This window comes from Tursiops truncatus, chromosome 4 (assembly GCF_011762595.2).
Source record: "Tursiops truncatus isolate mTurTru1 chromosome 4, mTurTru1.mat.Y, whole genome shotgun sequence".
Classification (NCBI taxonomy): domain Eukaryota; kingdom Metazoa; phylum Chordata; class Mammalia; order Artiodactyla; family Delphinidae; genus Tursiops; species Tursiops truncatus.
In genome coordinates, this window is record NC_047037.1 from 56,677,233 (window position 1) to 56,699,543 (window position 22,311).

Genomic DNA, 22,311 nt, shown 5'->3' on the forward strand with positions numbered 1-22,311 from the left:
CGCCGGGGTGGACGCCGCTTTGTTGCCTGAGGGGGGTGGCAGTGGAAGTTAAGGGAGTCGGGGACCAACGCTTCTCCGGACCCGCAGTCGCGGCCGTTGCAGTCACTTCACCGGGTGGCCTTTAGCGTAGGAGTCGCGTCGATAGCAGCCATGAGCGGCGGGGTGTACGGGGGAGGTGAGTGAGTGCGGCCGATGGAGAGAGCGCGCCTTTTTAGCGCGTGGGATTTGTAACCGCCGCCCCCAGCCCTCCCCTCTCCTCCCCGGCGGCCCTTCCGGTCTCCCTGTCTCGGGACCCCGGCCTCCCCGCCCCATCTCCGCCCCGCGCTCTGCCCGCCCCTGGACCCCCCCCCCCCCCGCCCCGGCTCAGCGAGTGCCTCAGGCGCCCGGAGTCGCCGCCCCCTGCGGCTCCTGCCAGCTTCGGCCCGCGGAGGAGCCGGCTTTCGAGGGTGCGCGCCGCCTCGGGGCTAGGCGGGCAGCTCCTCGCGGGGGCCCGGCCCGACGAGCCGCGGCTGGGGTGACCGGCCCCGGGGTTTCCTCTCTCACAGCCGGCTCTGTCGGCGTGTGTGCGCTCGCATGTTCTTAAACTTGGGAGGTCCTGGCAGTTCTCCGGCGTGGACGGAAGGTTTCCGCGGCGTCCCGGAGATGGCAGAGCGAGTCCTGAGGAGTGGAACTGATTGAAGGAGTGGCGGTCACTCAGGACGCAGCCTCCTCTGCGTCCGCGCCCCGAGCTCACTCTACCTCACACCTTTCAGTGACTCTTGCCTATTTATTGACTGTGGATGCTCCGGAGTTACCTGTGGGCGGGTCTGCTCCGGCTTAATTTAGGAACACATGTAATTGAAGGATGGTTACGGTTGGGTGGGCTGCGGTGTAGTGAACGATTACCACGGGCCTGGGGACTACACAGACCGGGGTTAGAATAATATCAGGCTCACCATTTAGTAAGCTCATTGGCCTTGGGCAAGTTACTTAACTTTTCCCAACTTCAGGCTCCTCTTTTGTGGAATGATGGTTCCTAGCCATTGGGGTGGTTGTGAAGGTAAATGGGATAATGCTACACTTGCTGCTCAAAGTATGATCCAAGGATCGGCAGCATCAGCATCACCTGCAAGCTCGTTAGAAATGCAGACTCTTAAGCCCCACTCTAAATCTACTGAGTCAGAGCCTCCGGTTTTGCAAGATACCTAGATGAAGCACTGATGTGTATGATTCATGCTTTGTGTTGTGTTTGATGAGTTAGAGAAGAAAGAGGCAAACCCAAAGTGCTGCTTTTGTTATTGTTGCTTTCTGAAGCGGATGGCATTTTATAGGTAGGAGATGAAAATAAGGTTTTCAAAGGTTTTAGTAGTTTTGGAGTGACGTTTGAGTCCCCACTCAGGTGACACGCTGACCCTCACCCTCTCCTTCTCCATATATGCTTTTGGTTTTGACTTCTCAAATGTGAGAGTCAGTAGTTTTCCAGTTTTACTTTTGAGAAAGCCTAGTGGATCTTCATGATTTACTTCTTCCCCATCAGAAGATGTAATCCTGACAGAAAGACCTGATCTATGTACCTTTGCCTTATGGAGGCTGCTGACTCTTTTGACTTTCAGGTTCACTGATCCAAGAACCTAAAGGCTGTCCACTGAGTATTTCCTTACAAGGCATTGTTTAATGTGACTAACGTAGAAATGGATACTAATAATGCCAACAGTTAACGTTTATTGAGTGCATACTGTGTACCAAGAACTGTTCCAGAGGCTTTTCATGCATTGCATTTAATACATGCATTAGGTCAGTTAATCCACAACAACCACTGGAGGTGGTACTACTTATCCCCATATTATTAAAGAAGAAAATGAGGTGTAGAAGAGGTTAACCAGCCCAGAGTTACATAACTTTCTAGTAAGTGGGGAGCAGGAAAAGAAAAGGCATTTCAGTAAAACCCTTCCCCATAAAAAAAAAAATTAAAAATAAAAAGATTTTGGTTGTTTCTCCATAAGCCATTTTTCAAGTATGGAATCACAACATACTCATGTATGGTTTAGGTATTCAGAATAAACATCCTGTTTCTCATTTGCTTATGTAGAGGAATATATCTTAAAGCCTATTTCACATATAAAGTATATAAAACTCACAAAAATAAGTGTATGATTTTGTGTTTGAGCTACTACTGTATGGCCAATATTTATAGTGGGTCACATTTTCCAAAGGGTTTACTGTGAAAGGGTTTCCAAATTCTGAGAATCAAGAGTCTTCTTCCAATTAAAATTCTACTATGTCCAGTTTACCACACTGATTAAGACAGGAAAATAACTGATTTGTTAGATTTTTCTTTTCACACAAAAAAATTTTGAGTGCTTGCTATGTGCAAAGTATAGCTTCTGCCTTCAAGAAACTCGCAGTCTTGTAAGTGAGTCAGTCAAATAAATAGACACCATATTTAATTTATTTTTAGTTGTACATTCCACCCCAGACACACACACACACACACACACACACACACACACACACACACACACACACACACACATTCAAAGCTGAAGTTGGAATATTATTGATGGCGTGGCAGAGCTTAATTGGCAGCATGTTTTTCTCCTAGTGGTGCGTGAACTAATGGTGCAGCTTATAGTTTATAGTGTCTTATATGGATGATAAATTCAGTGAAGTATGTTCAATAATGACAATATATAGAAGATACAAAGATAGCACAGACAAAAAAGTTATTAACTCAATGTGGAAGAGTCAAGGGACTTTACAAAGGAGGTTATGAGGATGATGAAAGAAGAATAGAGAGGGACAGCGTATGCAGAGTAGATGGTGTGTTTAGGAGACAACATAATCTTCAGTAATGGTAGTGTATGAGGTGGAAGGAGAGACTGCTGCCAGATTATGCTAGGTCTTGAATATCACCTGGGTAGAATAATTTGAATTTTATCTTGGGATGATGGAAAACCACTGAATGATTCTCCCTTTTCTTTTCATTGAAGGATTTATGTACCAAAATGTTCAGTTACAGTTTTGAAAGATAACAGTGCAGCAGTTTGAAAGGTGGATTGAGATGGTAAAGATGGAAGCACAGTACCTGTAGGGAGTTGTAATTCCTGGTTGAGATAAGAGCTTGACTCAAGGCAGTGGCAATGGTATTAAAGAAGAAGGGATTTGAGAAATATTTAGCAGAAATATTTGTCAGAACTTGATGAGGGATATGAAGGTGTTCAGGAAGATTTTTGCCTCTGATGACTGGAGCCACTACTAACTGTGATAAGCACAGCTGAGATTAGATTAGGCAGGACGGGGACAAGGAGACAGTGCTTCAGGTATGTTGAATTTGAGGTACTCATGGGACATCAGGTGAAAGCAGTGTACAGTAAGAAGTTTGAGATCTGGATCTGGATGAAGGTGAGGGCTTGAGAGAGATTTGAGATTGGAAGTACCACTGTTTAGGTAGAAATTGAGGCTGTAAGAGTGGAGCAGGTTACCTAAGAAAGGGTAAGTTAGAGGAGGGGACTGCTAACATGGAGTCCTTGGCCTCCCTAAGGAGTCCAGGGATATAACTAACTGAATTTTTTTTTTTTTTTTGCGGTACACGGGCCTCTCACTGTTGTGGCCTCTCCCGTTGTGGAGCACAGGCTCCAGACGCGCAGGCTCAGCGGCCATGGCTCACGGGCCCAGCTGCTCCGCGGCATGTGGGATCCTCCCGGACGGGGGCATGAACCCGTGTCCCCTGCATCGGCAGGCGGACTCTCAACCACTGCGCCACCAGGGAAGCCCTAACTAACTGAATTTTATTCTAATTAGTTTCTTTTATAGTCTATTTGAAAACATTCTAAGAAGACATTCATAAGTGTCCTAAGCTGTCTGTATTAGTTTTCTAGGGCTACCATAACAAAGTACCACAGACTGGGTGACTTAAACAACAAAAATTAATTTTTTCACAGTTCTGGAGGCTAGAAGTCTGAGATCAGGTATTGACAGGGTTGTTTTCTTTGGAGGCCTTTCTGCTTGGCTTTCAATGGCCGTCTTCTCCCTGTGTCTTCACATGGTCTTCCCTCTGTACATATCTGTGTCCAAATTTCTTCTTCGTGTAAGGATATCAGTCATTGGATTAGGGCCCACCCTAATGATTTCATTTTAATTTAATCATCTCTTTAAAGACCTTATCTCCAAACACAGTCACATTCTAAGTTACTCGGGGTTAAGACTTCAGCATATGAATTTCAGCCTTGAACATTGTCAAAGGGGTCCATGGAACAGAAAAGGTTAAAAGCCCTGGTGCAAGGCAAAAGTTTGATCCTTGAGAACAGGAGTAGAAAATTTTGGTTAACCAAGCAATTAATTCATTTAGTTAGGATATTTCTTTACCCAACATTCTGGTAATCAAAGTGTTAGAGTTTACCAGTTCATGTCATTGGTATACAATACTTACTGTTTGTACCTTAGTTTACATGCTGTGGTGAAAACAAATGCAGTGTTCTCCTTTAAGGACCTTTTCTTTCAGACAAAATAATTTGGATCAGATTGTATAGAGAAAAGTTGATTACTTTGGGAAATGTAACAAATACAGAAACTTCCTTTCAAACATAGGTGGCTCTTCATTTTACTTCAATAAAAATGAGATCACTATTCTGTAAGGACACCATCTCTCAACTGTGATAATTGTAGTGTAATAATTGATCTTTATTTTTTAAATTATTTTTTTAGTTTTTGAAATACTTTAAACATTAAAAAGTAAAGTATATGTAAGTTTATATATGATACTTCTGTACTCACTACTGAGATTAAATAAATGTAATGTTTTGTCAAATTTGCCTCAGATATTTTACGAAATAAAATTGATATTGTTGAAATCAACAATATAGATAAAATCTATATTGTTGATATAGATTCCTCTTCTCTGCCTCCTTAGAGGTTACCAGAAACCTGAAGTTGGTATGTAATATTCCCCAACCCTATGCATATTTTTATACTTTTATTAAGTGAGTGAATCCATAATGAATTAAGTAGTATCAAAATATGTGTGCATAGTAACTAGCTTTTTAAACTAATTCTTTTGAGATTTATCCATGTTAATACATGTAGATGTAGACCATTCATTTTTTTTTCTGTTTTTTTTTTTTTTTTTACGGTACGCGGCCTTTCACTGTTGTGGCCTCTCCCGCTGCGGAGCACAGGCTCTGGACGTGCAGGCTTAGCGGCCATGGCTCACAGGCCCAGCCGCTCCGTGGCATGTGGGATCCTCCCGGACTGGGGCACGAACCCGCGTCCCCTGCATCGGCAGGCAGACTCCCAACCACTGCGCCACCAGGGAAGCCCTAGACCATTCATTTTTAACTGCTATGTAGTATTTCACTCTATGAATAAACTGTAGTTTATTTTCCTACTGAGAGACCATTTAATCTTCCTACCTTTTCCTGTGGCACGCAGTGTGATGATAATAATTATAATGGCAGCTACCACTTATTGTGCTTATTATGTACCAGGTACTGTTCTAAGTGCTTCCATACTTCTAGCATCCTGCAAGACAGGGACTATTATGCACATTTTACATATGAGGAAAGTGAGGCAGAGAGGTTAGTAAATCACCTGAGGTCACATAGCCAGTGAACGTTCTCTTACATGTCTCCTTGTGATATACGTGAGAGAGTTTCTCTAGAGAAGACGTAAGTGTAATTTCTATGTATGCACATTTTCAACTTTAGTAGATATGACTAAATTGCCCATAGTGGTTATATCAGTTTACAACTTTTTTTTTTTTTTTGCGGCGCGTGAGCTTCTCTCTAGTTGTGGTGTGCGGGTTCCAGAGCGCAGGTTCCAGGGCTCTGTAGTTTGCGGCACGCAGGCTTTCTAGTTGAGGCGCATGGGCTCAGTAGTTGTGACGCGTGGGCTTAGTTGCCCCGCGGCATGTGGGATCTTAGTTCCCTGATCAAGGATTGAACCTGCATCCCCTGCATTGGAAGGCGGATTCTTTACCACTGGACCACCAGGGAAGTCCCAGTTTACAACTTTACTAGCAAATGTGTAAGAGCTCCTCTTTTTCTACATCTTTGACAATACTTGGTCTTACCAGCCTTACTAATTTTTGTCAATTTAATTGAGCTAAGTAGTATTTCTTTATTATTTTTAATGACTGAGTGAAAAAATCCTTTGAAAAATCAGTGCCTAGAAAACCCAAGTGCTTTGTTTTAGGAGGCGTGCTGTTTTGGGTGAAGTATTTTTAAAGTGTAATTAGAGGCTTTTCTCTGAATTTGAATATGAAAAAAAATACTAGCTTTCTCTCTCAGTATTAAACTTTTATCTCCTACAAATCTGGAAATGTGCAAACTTTAATGATACCTTCATTTTAATGATTTTTACCTGGCCTATATTATTATACCTTAAATTCTTATTCTTTAGGTTCCTTATTTTTCTTGGGGTTTTGCTAAGTTTCTTCCCTAATTGCATGAAATATCATGTTGATTAACGTATGAAAAAAATGGTATGCCTTAGTGTACTGGATAGCTTTCCTTTGCCCCTCCAGATCCACTTTCCACCCATTTCCACCCTCTCTGTGCCCTTAAAGACTGACCCTTGTAGACTGCATCAGTGGACTCTCTTGGCCTCTGGTTTGGCCAATGGTAGGGTAACCATACTTGCTGCTTTGTGTCTCTTGTCCTGGTATAATTATTAATAGGGGCTCCTATCACATTCAGTAGTGGCTCAGTTAGGGTGAGAAATTATAAGATCACCCTAGCCAGTGGTGAGAGAGGTTGGCAAATGTATTAGTCTGGTTCCTTTTCCTCAGGGTCAGCCAAGGCTGATTCCATCCCTCAACTGAAGATCACAGCTCCTGTCCGATGCCCTCCCAATACACGTCTCTCTCCGGGTTCTGGTTTCTTCAATTCTAAGTGTGGCAACAGATTTGTTATTACTAGTCCTAGGGTACCATACTGTCCTTTCTGGTTTTCCTATATTTTGCCTGTATTTTTGTAAGTAGACCCTTTAATAAGTAAACTCTCCTTAAATTGCCTAATTTTAGTGTACCACCTCTTTCCTGATTGAACCTCTACTGATATACTGTGTATGACTTGTTATATTTTAATTAAGTGAATCTTCAAGGTGTATTTAAAACTTGGTTCAAGCTAGTAATAATATGAATATAAGCACATTAAGTACTCTTAATTTTCACATGATACTTGTAAGTCGTTAATGTTAATTATCTTTTCATCTTTTCAGATGAAGTTGGAGCCCTTGTTTTTGACATTGGATCCTATACTGTGAGAGCTGGGTATGCTGGTGAGGACTGTCCCAAGGTAAGTGGAATGGTAGAGTTAATTGGATATGCAAAAGCCATTCATGTAGAGTTAAATTTATGCGGAAATTCTGACTCAAATATGGTAAAAGACATTAGTTGGTGGAAATGACTTCTTGGTAAAAGCAGGTAAAATTTGTAAATAATGTTTTTGACTCTTACAGGTGGATTTCCCTACTGCTATTGGTATGGTGGTAGAAAGAGATGATGGAAGTACATTGATGGAAATAGATGGTGATAAAGGCAAACAAGGCGGTCCCACCTATTACATAGATACTAATGCCCTGCGTGTTCCGAGGGAGAATACAGAGGCCATTTCACCACTGAAAAATGGGATGGGTACGATGTTTTTTTCTATGGATTTGATTCTAAATGTAGAGTATGCATAGTATATTTTAGATATAAACCAATGGCTTCTTAAAAGTTGAACATCAGCTATTTTTTTGTTGTTTTTATTCCATAAACTGATGTTCCAGGCACTGAGAATACAAAGATGCATAAAACGTGTTTCTTTTCCTCAAGAAACTCATAGGTAGAGGAGATAGATGTGTGTATATGTGTGTGTGTGTGTGTGTGTGTATATATATACACATACACATATATATATATATAGGATAAGTGCTATAATGTAACTATGTTTGATAAGCAGTGGGATTAGAGACGGGGGGTATATAACTCTATCATCGGGGGTCAGAGATGGTTTTCACAAAGGAGGTAACTTTTGTACTGAATCTTGATCACTGAATAAGAATTAGCCTGACTGACAAGGCTGGGTAAATTAGAGCAACCAGCATGTGTGAAGAGATGGTGTTGTGGAAGAAACTTCCATGTTTAGAAGTGTCATCAATTAAGTATGGCTGTAACAGTAGGTACATTATGGCCAATTGCAGGAAAGGTAGGCAGAGAGCAATCATAAAAGGGCTTGTAATGCCAGGAGTATATTAAGCTGGTAACTGAAAGGTAACTCCAAAGGAATTTAAACAGCATTTTATATATAAATGCTCATATGTGCCAGCTGGAAAGATTAGTCTAACAGTCCTGTGTAGGCTGGATTGGAGGGAGATACTAGAGATAGGAATATCAGTTAGGGAGGTGAGTCCAAATGAGAAATGAAGAGGGTTAAAATTTTAATACTGATGGCAGAGATCCTGAGGTGGCTGTCAGAGATATCCAAAACAAATGGTACTAAGTGTTTAAAGAGTTGAGAAAGTTTCCTAGATTTTTGATTGGAGTCACTGAATGGGGGGTACCATGCATTGAGGTAGGAATAGCAGGGGAAGGAGCAAGTTTTATGGTCTTAAAAAGCAAGTGTAAGACCCAAGATCACTCTCAGGTCCAGTTATTCACTAGAAGGACTCACAGGACTCAGCATGTCAGTGTACTCACAGTTAAGGTTTATTATGCTGAAAGAATACAAAGCAGAACTGACAGAAAAAAGGGGCATGTAGAGAAGTCCAGAGGAAACCAGTGCAAGCTTCCAAGAGCTTACAGTGAAGTCATAAAGGATGCGCTTAATCCCTCCAGTAACCAGGAACATGTGTGTGTGGTCTACTAGCAGAGCTCATTAAAGACTCAGTACCCTACTTCACACTCACAGGATGGCTATATTATGAAGACAGACAATAGCAAGTGTGATGAGGATATAGAGAAACTGAAACCTCCATATCTGTTTCTGGGAGAGAACAAAAAATGGTTCAGCAGCTTTGGAAAAATTTGACAGTTTATTAACAGGTTAAACATAAATTCACCATGTAATCCAAACAGTTCCACTTCTAGGTATCAACAAAAGAGAACTGAAAACATATGTCCATACAAATACATATATGCAAACGTTCAGAGCAGCATTATCCTATTAGCCGAAAAGTGGAAATAGCCCAAGGTGCATCATTGGATGAATGGGTATACAAAATGTGGTATACCCATAAAATGAAGTACTATTTGGCAATAAAAAGAACAAAATACTGATATAAGCTAAAATATGGAAGAACCCCAAAAGCCTTATGCCAAATAGAGGAAATCAAATGCAAAACTCCACATAATGTATGATTACTCTAATATGGAATGATCAGAGAAAGCTAATCTATACAGACAGAAAGTAAAGTAGTCGTTGCTTGGGGCTGTGGATGGAATGGGAAGTGACTGCAAAAGGGCATAAAGTTTCTTTTTGGGATGATGGAAATATTCTAAAATTAAATTGTAATAATATTCACACAACTTTGTAGATTTACAAAAGAAAATCATTTAATTGTACACTTAAAATGGATCCATGTTATGGAAAATTATACCTCTAGAGAGCTGTTAAAAAAAAAAACTGGAAGGACATTTTTTGTTGCAAATATTTTATTTCTTATATTATCTTGATACTTGGAATAAATGACTGTCTTTTGGATACAGAAAAAAGAAGAACTCAGTACCCATGGTTTTTATTAGTGGCTGGTCATGTAGGTACTCTGTGCCTAACATGTTCCAAAACCCCAGACTCCCAGAAGGAAAGGTATTCCACATAAACCACACTGTATAAACAGTTGAGGCACAGTGAGCTATTCGTATTTGGGGAAAGTTTTATATCAGTGTAGGGAACTGTTTACCAAACAAGTTCCTAGATGCCAGCCAAGGGTCAGCCTTGCAAGTAGGCCTTTTTCAGGTCTGCTAAGTTAGCTCTTTCTGCACAGCAAGTAGATGAGCTTATTAGTTCAAAGTGTTTGAATATAGGTGCTGATCTAATAAGCAGGTGAGAGAGATTTTAAGACATGGAGTTGATTTTTTTTTTTTTTTACCAGAAAGAGTTTGGGATATGAGAAGAGGATTGAGGATAGGATTCCTTATGAAAATTTATTTCCATGTATGTAACCAATAGAGGTGCCTGTGAAGGAGAATGAGAAGGAACAGTTAGGGAAGTAGGAGAAAATTCAGGAGAAGGCCAAGAAAAGAAAAAGTTCTAGAAGTAAAGAAGTCCAGTGATTCTCATTGTTCTCAGCTGTGGCACTGAGCTTTACGCTAAGAAGGGGAAAGAGAAGTTAAAGCTACAGAGGAGGTCCATTGATCAAAAAAACCCCATCCTGAGAGGCCTATAGAAGTATGTTTACAAGGAATGACATTGCTTTGTTGGACTGCGGCAGAAAAAGTTTGTAAACTCTTGAGTCAGTAGTGTCAGATAGTAATTTAGAGAGGTCAGATGAGATTACAAATGTATCCACTGGATTTGCCTGTTAGAAGCTCATCAGTAACTTATGCGAGCAGTTTCAGTGGGATGTTTAGGTGGAAGGCAAATTGAAGACATACTATTCTCTAATTTTTTTTTAAGTCTTTACATCTTTTTTCATATAGATTGTAAGCTTTTTAAATGTCAGCTCTAGATCATACAGTTCTTCTGTGTTTTCTCCTACCATTTGAATTGCGTTTTGGGCCTTTAATAAGTACTTACTGAATAATATTTATTTGGTACTTTACGTCTATTTGATACATTAATTACACCTGGGACAGGTCTAGGGGTTGTAACTGTTGGGGCTGGAGAAACCGTATCTAGAAGACAAAGATGATGTCTATATGAAGTGCTGTGTTATGAGGCAGAGCTGTAAAATAAGTAGGTTCTGTATATTACAGTGTCAATATTAGTGCTAAACCATTAGACACAGTCTCTCAAAAGATGCTGTATTAATCTTCGATTAAGCATTATTTTCAAGGTATTAATCTTATATTTTAGTTGAAGATTGGGATAGTTTCCAGGCTATTTTGGATCATACCTACAAAATGCATGTCAAATCAGAAGCCAGCCTGCATCCTGTTCTCATGTCAGAAGCACCGGTGAGACAAACTTTTTCGAGTTTCTCTAGGTTGTTTATTTACTCATTTGAAGAGTGTTTCCGTTTTCTTTAAGAGACATAGAAATTCATATTTTGAATTTTGAAGATTAGGGAAAGGGAGATTCATTTATAAATACTCTTACAACTTTTATTTTTATTATTTCAATAATTAAAATACTCAAAGAACAATAATTAAAGCACCCTAGTGGGTTCTGGTGGTTATTTATCTGTTTTTTCTGGGAATTTAACATTTGATTTCCTTGGGCTGCTTCCCATTTTGGTCAGTTGTCCCTTATCCCTCAAGGGCAGTGTATATCTGCTTTTATACTCAACCTTAAGAGTGACTAGATTCACTCTTTTTTTTTAAATATAAATTTATTTATTTGGCTGCATTGGGTTTTCGTTGCTGCATGCGGGCTTTCTCTAGTTGCGGCGAGTGGGGGCTACTCTGTTGAGGTGCGCAGGCTTCTCATTGCAGTGGCTTCTCTTGTTGCGGAGCACGGGCTCTAGGTTGCGTGGGCTTCAGTAGTTGTGGCACGTGGGCTCAGTAGTTGTGGCTCACGGGCTCTAGAGTGCAGGCTCAGTAGTCATGGCTCACGGGCTTAGTTGCTCTGCGGCATGTGGGATCTTCCCAGACCCAGCGTTCTAACCCGTGTTCCCTGCATTGGCAGGCGGGTTCTTAACCACTGTGCCACCAGCGAAGTCCCTAGATTCACTCTTAAGATTTAATAATACTTCATGTTTATAAGAATCCTGATATCCCTATACTTTGAAAAGTCTGTAATTTCTAGAATTCATAGCAGCAGACAATTTTACTTATTAAATAATAAAATTTATATTTAAAGTCAATGTTGAACTAGGGCTGGAAATTGCTAGACCAGAGTCTCTTGTGAAATACATTTGGTACAGAGTCAAAAGGGCCCAGAAGACTAGATAATGATTATAAATTATCAATATTTTGTTATTGTTTTCTAAACTCTAGTTTCTTTTGAGTACCATCTACAAGTGGGAGAATTTGGTGGTTTAAAATGCATATTTAAGATTTTGATGACTAGATTCACTCTTTTTTTTTGACTATTACCAAAGTTTATTTAACAAAAAAATTCAGTAAGAAAATGTACACGACCCAGTTTTCATCGCAGTAAAATGTGGAGAGGGGACATGTGGAAGCAGTTGATTTCTCTGTTGAAGACAGCTATTGTTCATAACTCGTTCCAAGGCTTCTAACATGATGGTACTATTTCCTCGTATTACCACCATTCCAGTATTGTTCTGTTGCCCACTAGTTGCTATCTCCACACATTCATCTATCATAAGATTCATAAAGAGATCAAATCCCCTTAATATTCCTTGGACATGTCTGCCACCATTTAATTTCAATGATAACTTCTTGTCCATAAATTTCTTCAACTCGGGAGGGTGAGCTTTGCTCATGATGTCTACTCCACGAGCTCAAAGATGCCTCCAAACGGAATTCGAATTGTCCCTCACGCTTAGATTCACTCTTAAGATTTAAAAAAAAAAAGATTTAATAATACTTCGTTTATAAGAATCCAGATTTCCATATACTTTGAAAAGTGTAATTTCTAGAATTCATAGCAGCAAACAATTTTATGTATTAAATAATAAACTTTCTATTTATTAAATTTATTACAAATACATAGAAATAAATGTTGTAAAGATATTATGAAGAAGATTTTCCATGGTATTTTACTCTATTATTAATGTTTTACATCTTTGTTAATGTAGTGCTGAAATGAATTTTGAGATAAATCAACACTTTAGTTTTTAAACAATAAATAATTTGCATTTCTTTTTCCCTCTTTTCAAGTGGAATACCAGAGCAAAGAGAGAGAAACTGACAGAGTTAATGTTTGAACACTACAACATCCCTGCATTCTTCCTTTGCAAAACTGCCGTTTTGACAGCGTATCCTTGAAGGAGTAATACCCAACTTCTCTTTAGGAGTAACTGTGGTGCTGTTAAAGGTGATACCTTCAGCAGGAAGACAGGAGCCACTTCTTGCTTGTTCGGAAGTTGAGGCGTTTTTCTCCATTGCTTTTAGATATCTATCTTTTAGTATTCTTATTGGAACTGATGCATGTGAAAATATGAGAGGGAGATAGGAAAGAAGCACTCAAATTCTTCTCATTAATTTAACAAAGTTTAACAAAAACAAAAATTTTGTTTTTAGAAGGGGAATGTGACGACAGGACAGTATCTAAGTCAGTTGACCTAGCTGAATTCAAAGATTGCCATTTCCTTCCTCTTCTCCAGTACCTTAGAAAAGTGGAAATTGGATGTAAATTCATTTAAGATTTAATCACCAAATATTTTTTACAAGCATATTAAGGGACAGACAAGGAAATATTATGTCCTGATCTCAAAGAATAATATTCTTGTTGAAAACTAAATAACAGATTTAAATAGTACTTCAAAATAGCATTGGCAAAAGTCATAAAGAAGTACATGATTAATTTGAATTTTTCAAATAGCAATTGTAGTTCAGTGGAGTAATATTGTAGCCTGACAAGCCTTTGTAAAGAAAAGAGAATTTAGTTGCAGGATGTGGGGGAAGGAGACCTATATTTAGAGTTCAAGTTCCAGTGCTTATAAACTGATCTTGAATTAGGTACTTAAAATTTGAACTTCACTTTTTACTCATTTATCTGGTATACCTCCCTGGATTGCTGTAATAATCAAGTGAATTTTATATGTGTGAGAATCACTGTGGTAACTGTAATCTAACATTTGTCGTGGTGTGTCTTGGAGATGACTTTAGCACAAATGTGGAGGTGGAAAGTGTAAGCGTTCTTCACAGTGACTTAGTTTAGAGTTGAAGATTTATGTTCGGCTTCAGAACAAGTTGTAAAAATATGTTTAGATCAGACTGTAGAAGTCTTGCATGTTAGATTTTAAAAATGTGAACTTTAGACTCAAGAGAACCATTGCAGGTTTTGAGTAGAGGAAGGAGGGAGAGTATTAGCAGACTCATTGTGTGCATTATATCATTTAATTTTCATAATAATCCTGTCAGGAATCGGAGTCAAAGTAAGCAAACTGGTCCCAGTCCACAGCTTGAAAACGGCAATTCTGAATTTGAACATAAGATCTGTTTGGCTGCTTCCTTACAAGGAGTATGTAAACAGAATTGGTATTGTTTTATTTTTTAACTTTTTATTATAGAAAATTTCTTACACAAAATAAGATAGAATATTATATTGAACCTCCATGTGCCCATCACCCAGGGTCAACAACTTTCAACACAGAGCTAAGTGGTATTAGCTATAACCACAGGCACTCCCCCTCCCACCATGGTTTTGAAGTAAATCCCAGACATTAAGCATGTATCTGTACAAGATGTTACCATATGTCTCTTTTTTTTTTAAAGATATAACCACAATTTATTTTCTTTTTTAAAAAACAGTTTAGTATATTTGAATCAGGACCCAAGCAACAGGGATCATGCATTGTATTTTGTTCGATATGTCTCTTAGGTCTCTTGTGGTCTGTAGATTGTACCCACCCTCCCCTTTATTTTCTCTTGTAATTTATTTGGTAAGGGAAGTAGATTGTCCTCTAGAATTCCTAACACTTCTGGCTTTTGCTGACTGGTGTTTTTTACTGTGTTCTTCTAGCCCAGAGGTTCTCAAACTTTTTATACCTAGAGCTTTTATTTATGTGGATCATATCTGGTAGTATTTGCCATATTAGAAATTAAGACAGAAACTTAAAAAAATTATATTTGCTTATTTTAAGTAAATTAATAAGCCCATTGTATGATAATATAAATAAAATATTTTAATAAAAAATAACTGTGTTTTCCAAAACCAAAAATATTAATGAGAAGGGTGGCTTCATTTCACAATTTTTCAAATGTCTTTAACGTTGGACTTAATAGCAGAAGTTGGATTCTCATATCACATTCAGTCTGTTGTGTATCACACATGACATAGCCTCTGGAAAAAAAACTCTCTTGTACGTTTATGAGAGAATGACAGTGAAAAGGGCAAATAACATCTTAGTATTATTCTAAAAATTGTTTTGACTTCCTAACCATGGCCTTGGGATTCCTTTACACTTTTAAAAATTACTGAGGATGACGCAGAGCTTCTGTTTTTTGTAGGTTACAACTATCAATATTACTGTTTGAGAATTTAAAACTAAGACTCCTTTTAACATTTTCTTATTAATTTAATTAAAAATAACAAAAATACACACATTAACGTCGACAAACATAACAGTTTTATGAAAAAGATAACTCTGTTTTCCAAAACAAAAATATTAGTAAGAAGAGTGGTATTGTTTTATCTGACTTAATTGATAGCTGGGCTCTTATCTGCCAGCCTCAGGCTCTGTCCTCTTGACACCTCAATTTGCGAGGCAGGCTTCAGCCTTCTCCTGTCAGAGCTGCATGCTGTTGGAGAATTCATTGATTTAAAAAGGTAGCAAAATCACAGAACTCATTGGTGCACCTCTGTTTTTCAAGAATGCATTGCCCTTCTGTTCTCTGCATTTTGTTGGTCCCCCTGCAGTCCTGCAGTTGAATAGTTCAGTTGTCAACCAGAGATTTGGGTAGATTTTATACTCAGATTTTGGGTTTTATCCCTTCTGTGGTTCTCTTTCTTCCAGAGTTTCTATCTTAAATGTCCAGCTTTTCTTCCACCCCTGAACTCCTTTCTGTGTTCACTCAAGGTGGTAAAGTTGCGATTTTTCATCACTGCTTTCCTGAACCATAGCCATGGAGCTGGGAAGCACTTTTAGGCGAGGAAGCTGCAAACTTGCAGTTTTTACCCCCTCTGGTTGCAGTTTCATGAAGATAAGTTTTGGCTGAGTTTTGACTACTTTTGAATACTTTCCAGTATCTTAAAATGGTCACTTAAAATAATTTGTCCAGGTTTTATAATTACCATCTTCAGGAGAGCTTACATACTTTTAGTCTGGTGTTACTGTATCACTTTGTACTAACAGAGATAAAATTAGTGTTTATGTATATAGATGACCAGAGATCAATGGAGTACCAGTAATAGCAAAGATAAATTACTAACCTATCGTTCTGGCCATTTATTCTCAGACCCCTTTCCTCTGATCGTTCCTGCCCATGCCTTAGTTCTCTGCCCTTAGCCCTTCATCCCTCTTGACATGTTCTTTCTGGTTTAACTATCTATTTCCTTGGCTTCAGATACCAGTTATACACTGACAAATTCCAAATCCATGTTTGTATCCCAGATCTTTCTTGTGAGCTCCAGGCCCACGTCCAGCTGTCTACTAGAACTTTTTTCTATTAGTTATCTGTTTAAGCACTTTAAACTCAATATATCCAAAATTCTTCTCTCCCATCAAATTTATTCTTTCTCCTTTGTGTATTATCTTACTCCCAGTTGTCTAGACCAGAAATCTTTCTCATTAACCCTTCAGATTTTGTAGTTATCAAGACCTGTCTATTCTCCAGCCTCCCCCGGCCCCAAACCAAACCCTCAAATCCATTTATTTCTCTATCCACTGCCATTGCATTAGGTGCACCCCTTCCTCTTATCTTGCCCAGTCTTCACACTGCAGCTCTGGTCATCTTTGTTAATTGCCAGTCTGCTGATTTAAGCCAGAATCATCTTCCACAGCCTTGCCTTTCTTCTCCTTTCAGGCCCCACTGAACTATGCTGCACTTCCCTGACCTCTTCACTATGCTCTCTTGCCTCCTCGCCTTCCCGCATGTTTCTCCTCTTCCCCATGTCCCCCTCCCCAGCTTACAATTGAATTTCCCAGGGACCGATTATATTCCTATATACTCTCCCATGGCATCTCAAACTGTTCTTTTTATAGCTTTATTGATCTCTGCTGCACTTATCAGGATATCCTTCAGGGCAGAGACAGTTTTGGTTCACCTCTTCGTGTCTTCTCTGCTTAAGGAGTGCTAGTGAGAGAATGACCTCCCTGCTGCCCTCCTTTATTGGGCACCAGACCTATCACTAGGCACATAATAGATGGTCAGTAAATATTTGATGATCCAGTGAATGGCTCTACTCCTAAATGTTGGTTTAGGATGTTCACGTGATGTAGGCCTTCTGCAGCACAGAGCTGTGGAAAATAGGATAAGTGGAGTCTGCTGATATTCACTGGCTGTTGAATCTGCCTGGAATAGCTCTTCCTATTGAGTTGGGGGAGATGATGATAACAGCCACTCACCTGCCAAACTGCTGAAATGGTTCTTTAATCCTATGTGAGAATGGTTTTAGTTCTTATCTCAAATGTCACAGCCTCCCACTGTTCTTACCAAGTTTCTATAGATTTAGTTAAATGCTTCTCAGTTTGTTGTAAGCCCTTTGATCTGTGCCAGGGACTTTGAATAATTGTGCTAATTTGGACCAGTTTAACAGATGTCTCTCTGGGATAAAGGTTTCTCTGACTTCCTCACACCACCATTCTGGAAGTCCTGCCTGTTCTCATTTGTTTTGAAACCAGAGTTATTATTTGATGCCAACTTTCATCCCCGTATTTATTTTATTATTTTATTTATTTTTTAATTTTTTTTGCGGTACGTGGGCCTCTCACTGTTGTGGTCTCTCCCGCTGCGGAGCACAGGCTCCAGACACGCAGGCTCAGCGGCCATGGCTCACGGGCCCAGCCGCTCCGCAGCATGTGGGATCCTCCTGGACCAGGGCACGAACCCGTGTCCCCTGCATCGGCAGGTGGACTCTCAACCACTGAGCCACCAGTGAAGCCCTATTTTATTTTTTTTTAACGCATTTTAAGCCACAACGCACATGTTTTAAAAATGCCTTAATAAAACCTTCCCTTTACAATAAACATTATTTTAGGAACCTTGATACTTTCTTTTCCTTAATGCTTTAAACTAGATTTGCTAATGGTCGTTCTACTGGGCTTATCTTGGACAGTGGAGCCACTCATACCACTGCAATTCCAGTTCACGATGGCTATGTCCTTCAGCAAGGTAACTGTATTTAACCAGGGTGCACAGAGGACACAGATCATGAAATAAAGCAATGACTTGGACTATCAAAGTATATCAGTTTCCCAGTCATGTCTTTAAGTGTTTTTTTTTTAATCTTTAGTATATAGTGTATATTTAAAACTGATGCATGGCTTCATTCATGCCTGGAGGGATAGTTCCATTAATTCTGCTTGAAAACAATTAATCATGTATAAATACACAGAGGAAATTTGTCCCAGGGAGTTTGGATGGAATGCTTTCTTAGCCTTGTTTAATCTGTTTCATAGGCATTGTAAAATCCCCTCTTGCTGGAGACTTTATTACTATGCAGTGCAGAGAACTCTTCCAAGAAATGAATATAGAACTGATTCCTCCATATATGATTGCATCAAAAGTAAGTGATGAATGAATTTTATTTCTGGGATTTACCTCCAACTCCCCACCCCCATGTCGTGAACTCTGTTAACCTAGCACTTGCTCTTGACACTCAGGAAGCTGTTCGTGAAGGATCTCCAGCAAACTGGAAAAGAAAAGAGAAGTTGCCACAGGTTACAAGGTCTTGGCACAATTACATGTGTAACGTAAGTAACCCTTATTCTCTTTACGAAAGCATTATAGGCTGTAAGTCTTTGACTAGAGTATGAGCACTTTATATTTTCAAACTTATATTTTTAATGATATTTTACAAACAAAATTAATAGCTTTTGGCGGAGTAGGGGGGTGCTTTTCATGCTTGTCAGATATCTCAACAAACTATATTCACTTGGATTACTGTGGTGAGACCTGAAAGGAGCTTTGGGATAAAAACAAGCATTATGCTATTCTGTACATTTTTTGACTAAGAAAATGGTTTTAGTGTATAGAGACCTGCTGGTATGGCTCAGTTACGTTCCCTTTCCTAATATGAGTCAGCTATGTAAAAAAATGTGTTACTGTTCACAGCAAGGAGCCAACAAAAGGTTTTCTTTACTGAAAATCCATCTCTGAACATGACTTACTGACGGGAGAGGTTAGTAAAACAACCTCTCACACCACAATATACATTCATTTTTAACAGTAAAAGGATATGAAAGTCATCATTTACTATGGCAGGGATATATCCTATTTGACAGTTTCTTACACCTAAGGATAAAGATTTTTTGTGGGTGTTTAGTACAAGGAAAAATTGTGAAAATGATTAATAATTGCGCCTAGACCTTAGACAGGATTTTTCCTTAGCAGCTCAGAGGTCCTATGTATTTCACTGCAAATTTTTTAACTGTTTTATACTATGTCAGTCATTAAAAATTCCATAAGATACAATATATATGCATTTTATATATATTCAGCTAATGAAATCTTGCTTCTAAGCTTAAAGGGAAAAACAGTAAATCAACTATAAGCCAATAAAAATTTTAAAGAAAAAAATTTTAAAAATGGGAAAACAGTGTTCTAAAACCAATTTTGTTATGCAGGACTGGGGTACAAGGGTTCCCACTTGTTTTTTTATCTCATCATTTTTCCATAATGTTTGTAATTTAAATGTTATATAATTTAACTTATAATGCGAGTGTTTAGAATTGGGTTTCTTGATGCTCAGAGTCCTTACTGGGTAGATTTATACCCTTGAAATGAGTTAGCCATCCAGGAATGTGGTACAGTTTCATTAAGAAAAGTGTTTTTAAAATAATGTTACAAAAGTATAGACTGCAAAGACAAATCTCAATAATTTTGTTTCTTATCCTTTTTTTAAAATCCATAGTGTGTTATCCAGGATTTTCAAGCCTCAGTACTTCAAGTATCAGATTCAACTTACGATGAACAGTATGTTTTCTTATTTTTTCTACAAGACTTAAAACTTAATAGCTTATTAAAACCTTCATACTAATCTTTTAAAAAAACTGTATACTTAATATATAACTGAATCACTTAGCTATACACCAGAAACTAACAAAACATTGTAAATCAACTGTACTTCAATTTAAAAAAAACTGTAGGGACTTCCCTGGTGGCACAGTGGTTAAGAATCCGCCTGCCAATGCAGGGAACACAGGTTTGAGCCCTGGTCCAGAAAGATCCCACATGCCGTGGAGCAACTAAGCCTGTGCACCCTAGAGCCCGTGCTCTGCAACAAGAGAAGCCACTGCAATGAGAAGCCCGCGCACCGCAACAAAGACCCAACTCAGCCAAAAATAAATAAAAATTTAAAAAAAAAGATTTTTTTTGAACTGTGTACTTCATAAATGAGGAAAGAAATTGATTTGTTTAGTTTAAAAAATTGTAGAATATGCTTAACTGGTCTAAAGGTAAAAAGTTAAGAAATACTGAATAACATTTTAAAAGAAAATAAGATATCCCTCTGCTTTCTTATAAGTTGATGATTCCTTAGTAGTTTATAATTCTGAAGAGGATTGTTTTTGTCTTTTGTTTAATATTGTTTGATATGTTTTCAGAGTAGCCGCACAGATGCCAACTGTTCATTATGAATTCCCCAATGGCTACAACTGTGATTTTGGAGCAGAACGGTTAAAGATTCCTGAAGGATTATTTGACCCTTCCAATGTAAAGGTATAAAAGCTTATTTTTATAATTAGCCTGGTTTTTCCTTTAAAGATCTCTTGTAATTACAAAACCTAAATAAGACTGACTTAGCTTTTTTGGATGTGCTTTATTGTTTGAAGGTCTTCTGTGTGACTACTCATTTCTATTTTGTTATAGGGGTTATCAGGAAATACAATGCTGGGCGTCAGTCATGTTGTCACTACAAGTGTTGGAATGTGCGATATTGATATCAGACCAGTAAGTGCCAGTCTCATTTATGGCATAAAGGTATCTTTTAGGGCAATCTAGTGCCCCATTATTTATAATGGCCATCATTATTTAAGTTGGCAACTTTGGCCATTGACTTTGAAGTCCATTTTGTAAAAATATGTAAAAAAATGAAGTTCTACTAGAAAAGGAAAAATGCAAAACTCTAGAGCTGTGTCCAGTGTGGTAGCTTTTGGCCACATGTGGCAATTCAGTTAAAATAAACAGAAATTTAAATTTCAATTCTTCGGTTGCACTAGCCACATTATAAATGTAGCTAGTTGCTGCTCTATGACAGTGCAGATGTAGAACACTTCCATCATCACAGAAAGTTCTTTTGGACACCGCTGTTCTAGAGATTTCCTAAAACGTGACATACCGAGATACAGATTATTGGTGATTTTTAATGTACCTAGTACAGTTTTACTTTTTATTTTTCAGGAAGGTGTGGTTTAAGGTTTAAATTATGTAACTTTTACATGGAGTTTAGATATAAACTTCATATTTTTTGTGCTTTTCCAAGCTGTTTGTTTCATCAGTTTATTTCTTGCCAAGTTTTAAGGACTAACTCCATATTCCATACCATACTAATTATTAGATAGATTATATCTTATTTAAACGCTAGATTTAATTTGTAGCCAACGTATTGCCTTGATTTTCTTTGAGTTAATGCATTTGCTTAGAGCATTGTGCTAATAGCTAAGGGTCTATAAAAAATCATGTTGTTCAAAAAAGACTTCCAGGTAGTTATGAAAAATGTTCTTTATTTCAACTAATTACCTGCCTGGGATGTGCTGCTTCTAGGATAATGGGGTTGTAAGCATGCAATTTTTTAGTATAAACTCAAGGGGAAGGCAGTTGATTTGAAGTACATTTACTGTAAGACATTGCTAACTTTGTTTTTTATTGAGTTTTCTCCTTTAAACTATTGTTGACTGCAGAGGAGGAGATGCTTCTATATTCCATTTTCTCTTTCAAAAGTTAGATGATTTAGACATTTGGAATAAATTTTTAAAATATGAATTTAGCCACTAAAAAAGCAGGCTGACATTTAACTTTCTGATGCATACATGCAGATTAGAGGTAGATATACTCCTTATTACTGAGAATTTATTTTTGGCGGGGGAGGCCTCAGCACGTGGATTTTGAAAAAGTTCGTCTCTGCAGAAGAGAAAGGTAGCAGTCATTTTGGCCAGGACTGTTGTCAGAGTATGCATTATCCACCATCATCATTAAACCTTGCCTAATTTTAAACATTGCAACTTCTAGATGTACATTCTGAGATGATGTAATTATGAAATATACCTCTAATGAAATACTGGCAGCTATCTGCCAGAAAATTATGATTGGATTGTAGAATAATTGCTTTAAGATAGTGATTCTTAAATTTTAATGCACAGTAGAATCATCTGGAGAGTTTTCTTTTTTTATAAATTTATTTATTTTTGGCTGCGTTGGGTCTTTGTTGCTGCGCGTGGGCTTTCTCTAGTTGCAGAGAGCAG

The 22,311-nt window shown here is 38.4% G+C and overlaps 2 protein-coding genes and 1 pseudogene across 3 annotated transcripts in view; 1 reads left to right on the plus strand and 2 right to left on the minus strand.

The window, feature by feature from the left end:
- ACTL6A (actin like 6A) overlaps positions 1 to 22,311 on the plus strand; it is a 27,586-nt gene continuing 5,275 nt past the window's right edge. Inside the window, exons 1-11 of the mRNA XM_033855504.2 lie at positions 1 to 175; positions 7,195 to 7,271; positions 7,435 to 7,609; positions 10,974 to 11,074; positions 12,905 to 13,002; positions 17,928 to 18,022; positions 18,310 to 18,416; positions 18,514 to 18,603; positions 19,764 to 19,825; positions 20,455 to 20,569; positions 20,720 to 20,800. Coding sequence (XP_033711395.1) covers positions 151 to 175; positions 7,195 to 7,271; positions 7,435 to 7,609; positions 10,974 to 11,074; positions 12,905 to 13,002; positions 17,928 to 18,022; positions 18,310 to 18,416; positions 18,514 to 18,603; positions 19,764 to 19,825; positions 20,455 to 20,569; positions 20,720 to 20,800 — 1,026 coding nt within the window. The 5' untranslated portion in view covers positions 1 to 150. The remainder of the gene's footprint in view (positions 176 to 7,194; positions 7,272 to 7,434; positions 7,610 to 10,973; positions 11,075 to 12,904; positions 13,003 to 17,927; positions 18,023 to 18,309; positions 18,417 to 18,513; positions 18,604 to 19,763; positions 19,826 to 20,454; positions 20,570 to 20,719; positions 20,801 to 22,311) is intronic.
- Positions 12,163 to 12,573, minus strand: LOC109551910 (small nuclear ribonucleoprotein G pseudogene; annotated as a pseudogene).
- The window catches only part of MRPL47 (mitochondrial ribosomal protein L47), a 36,190-nt gene continuing 29,246 nt past the window's right edge, over positions 15,368 to 22,311 (minus strand). Inside the window, exons 7-8 of one of the 2 annotated variants that reach the window (XM_073803920.1) lie at positions 18,452 to 18,542; positions 15,368 to 15,490 (exon numbers count right to left, since the gene is read on the minus strand). In XM_073803920.1, the coding sequence (XP_073660021.1) occupies positions 18,485 to 18,542 (58 nt within the window). In that variant the 3' untranslated portion in view covers positions 15,368 to 15,490; positions 18,452 to 18,484. Of the gene's footprint in view, positions 18,543 to 22,311 lie in introns of both variants that reach the window. The other variant, XM_019946280.3, reaches the window with a different exon arrangement.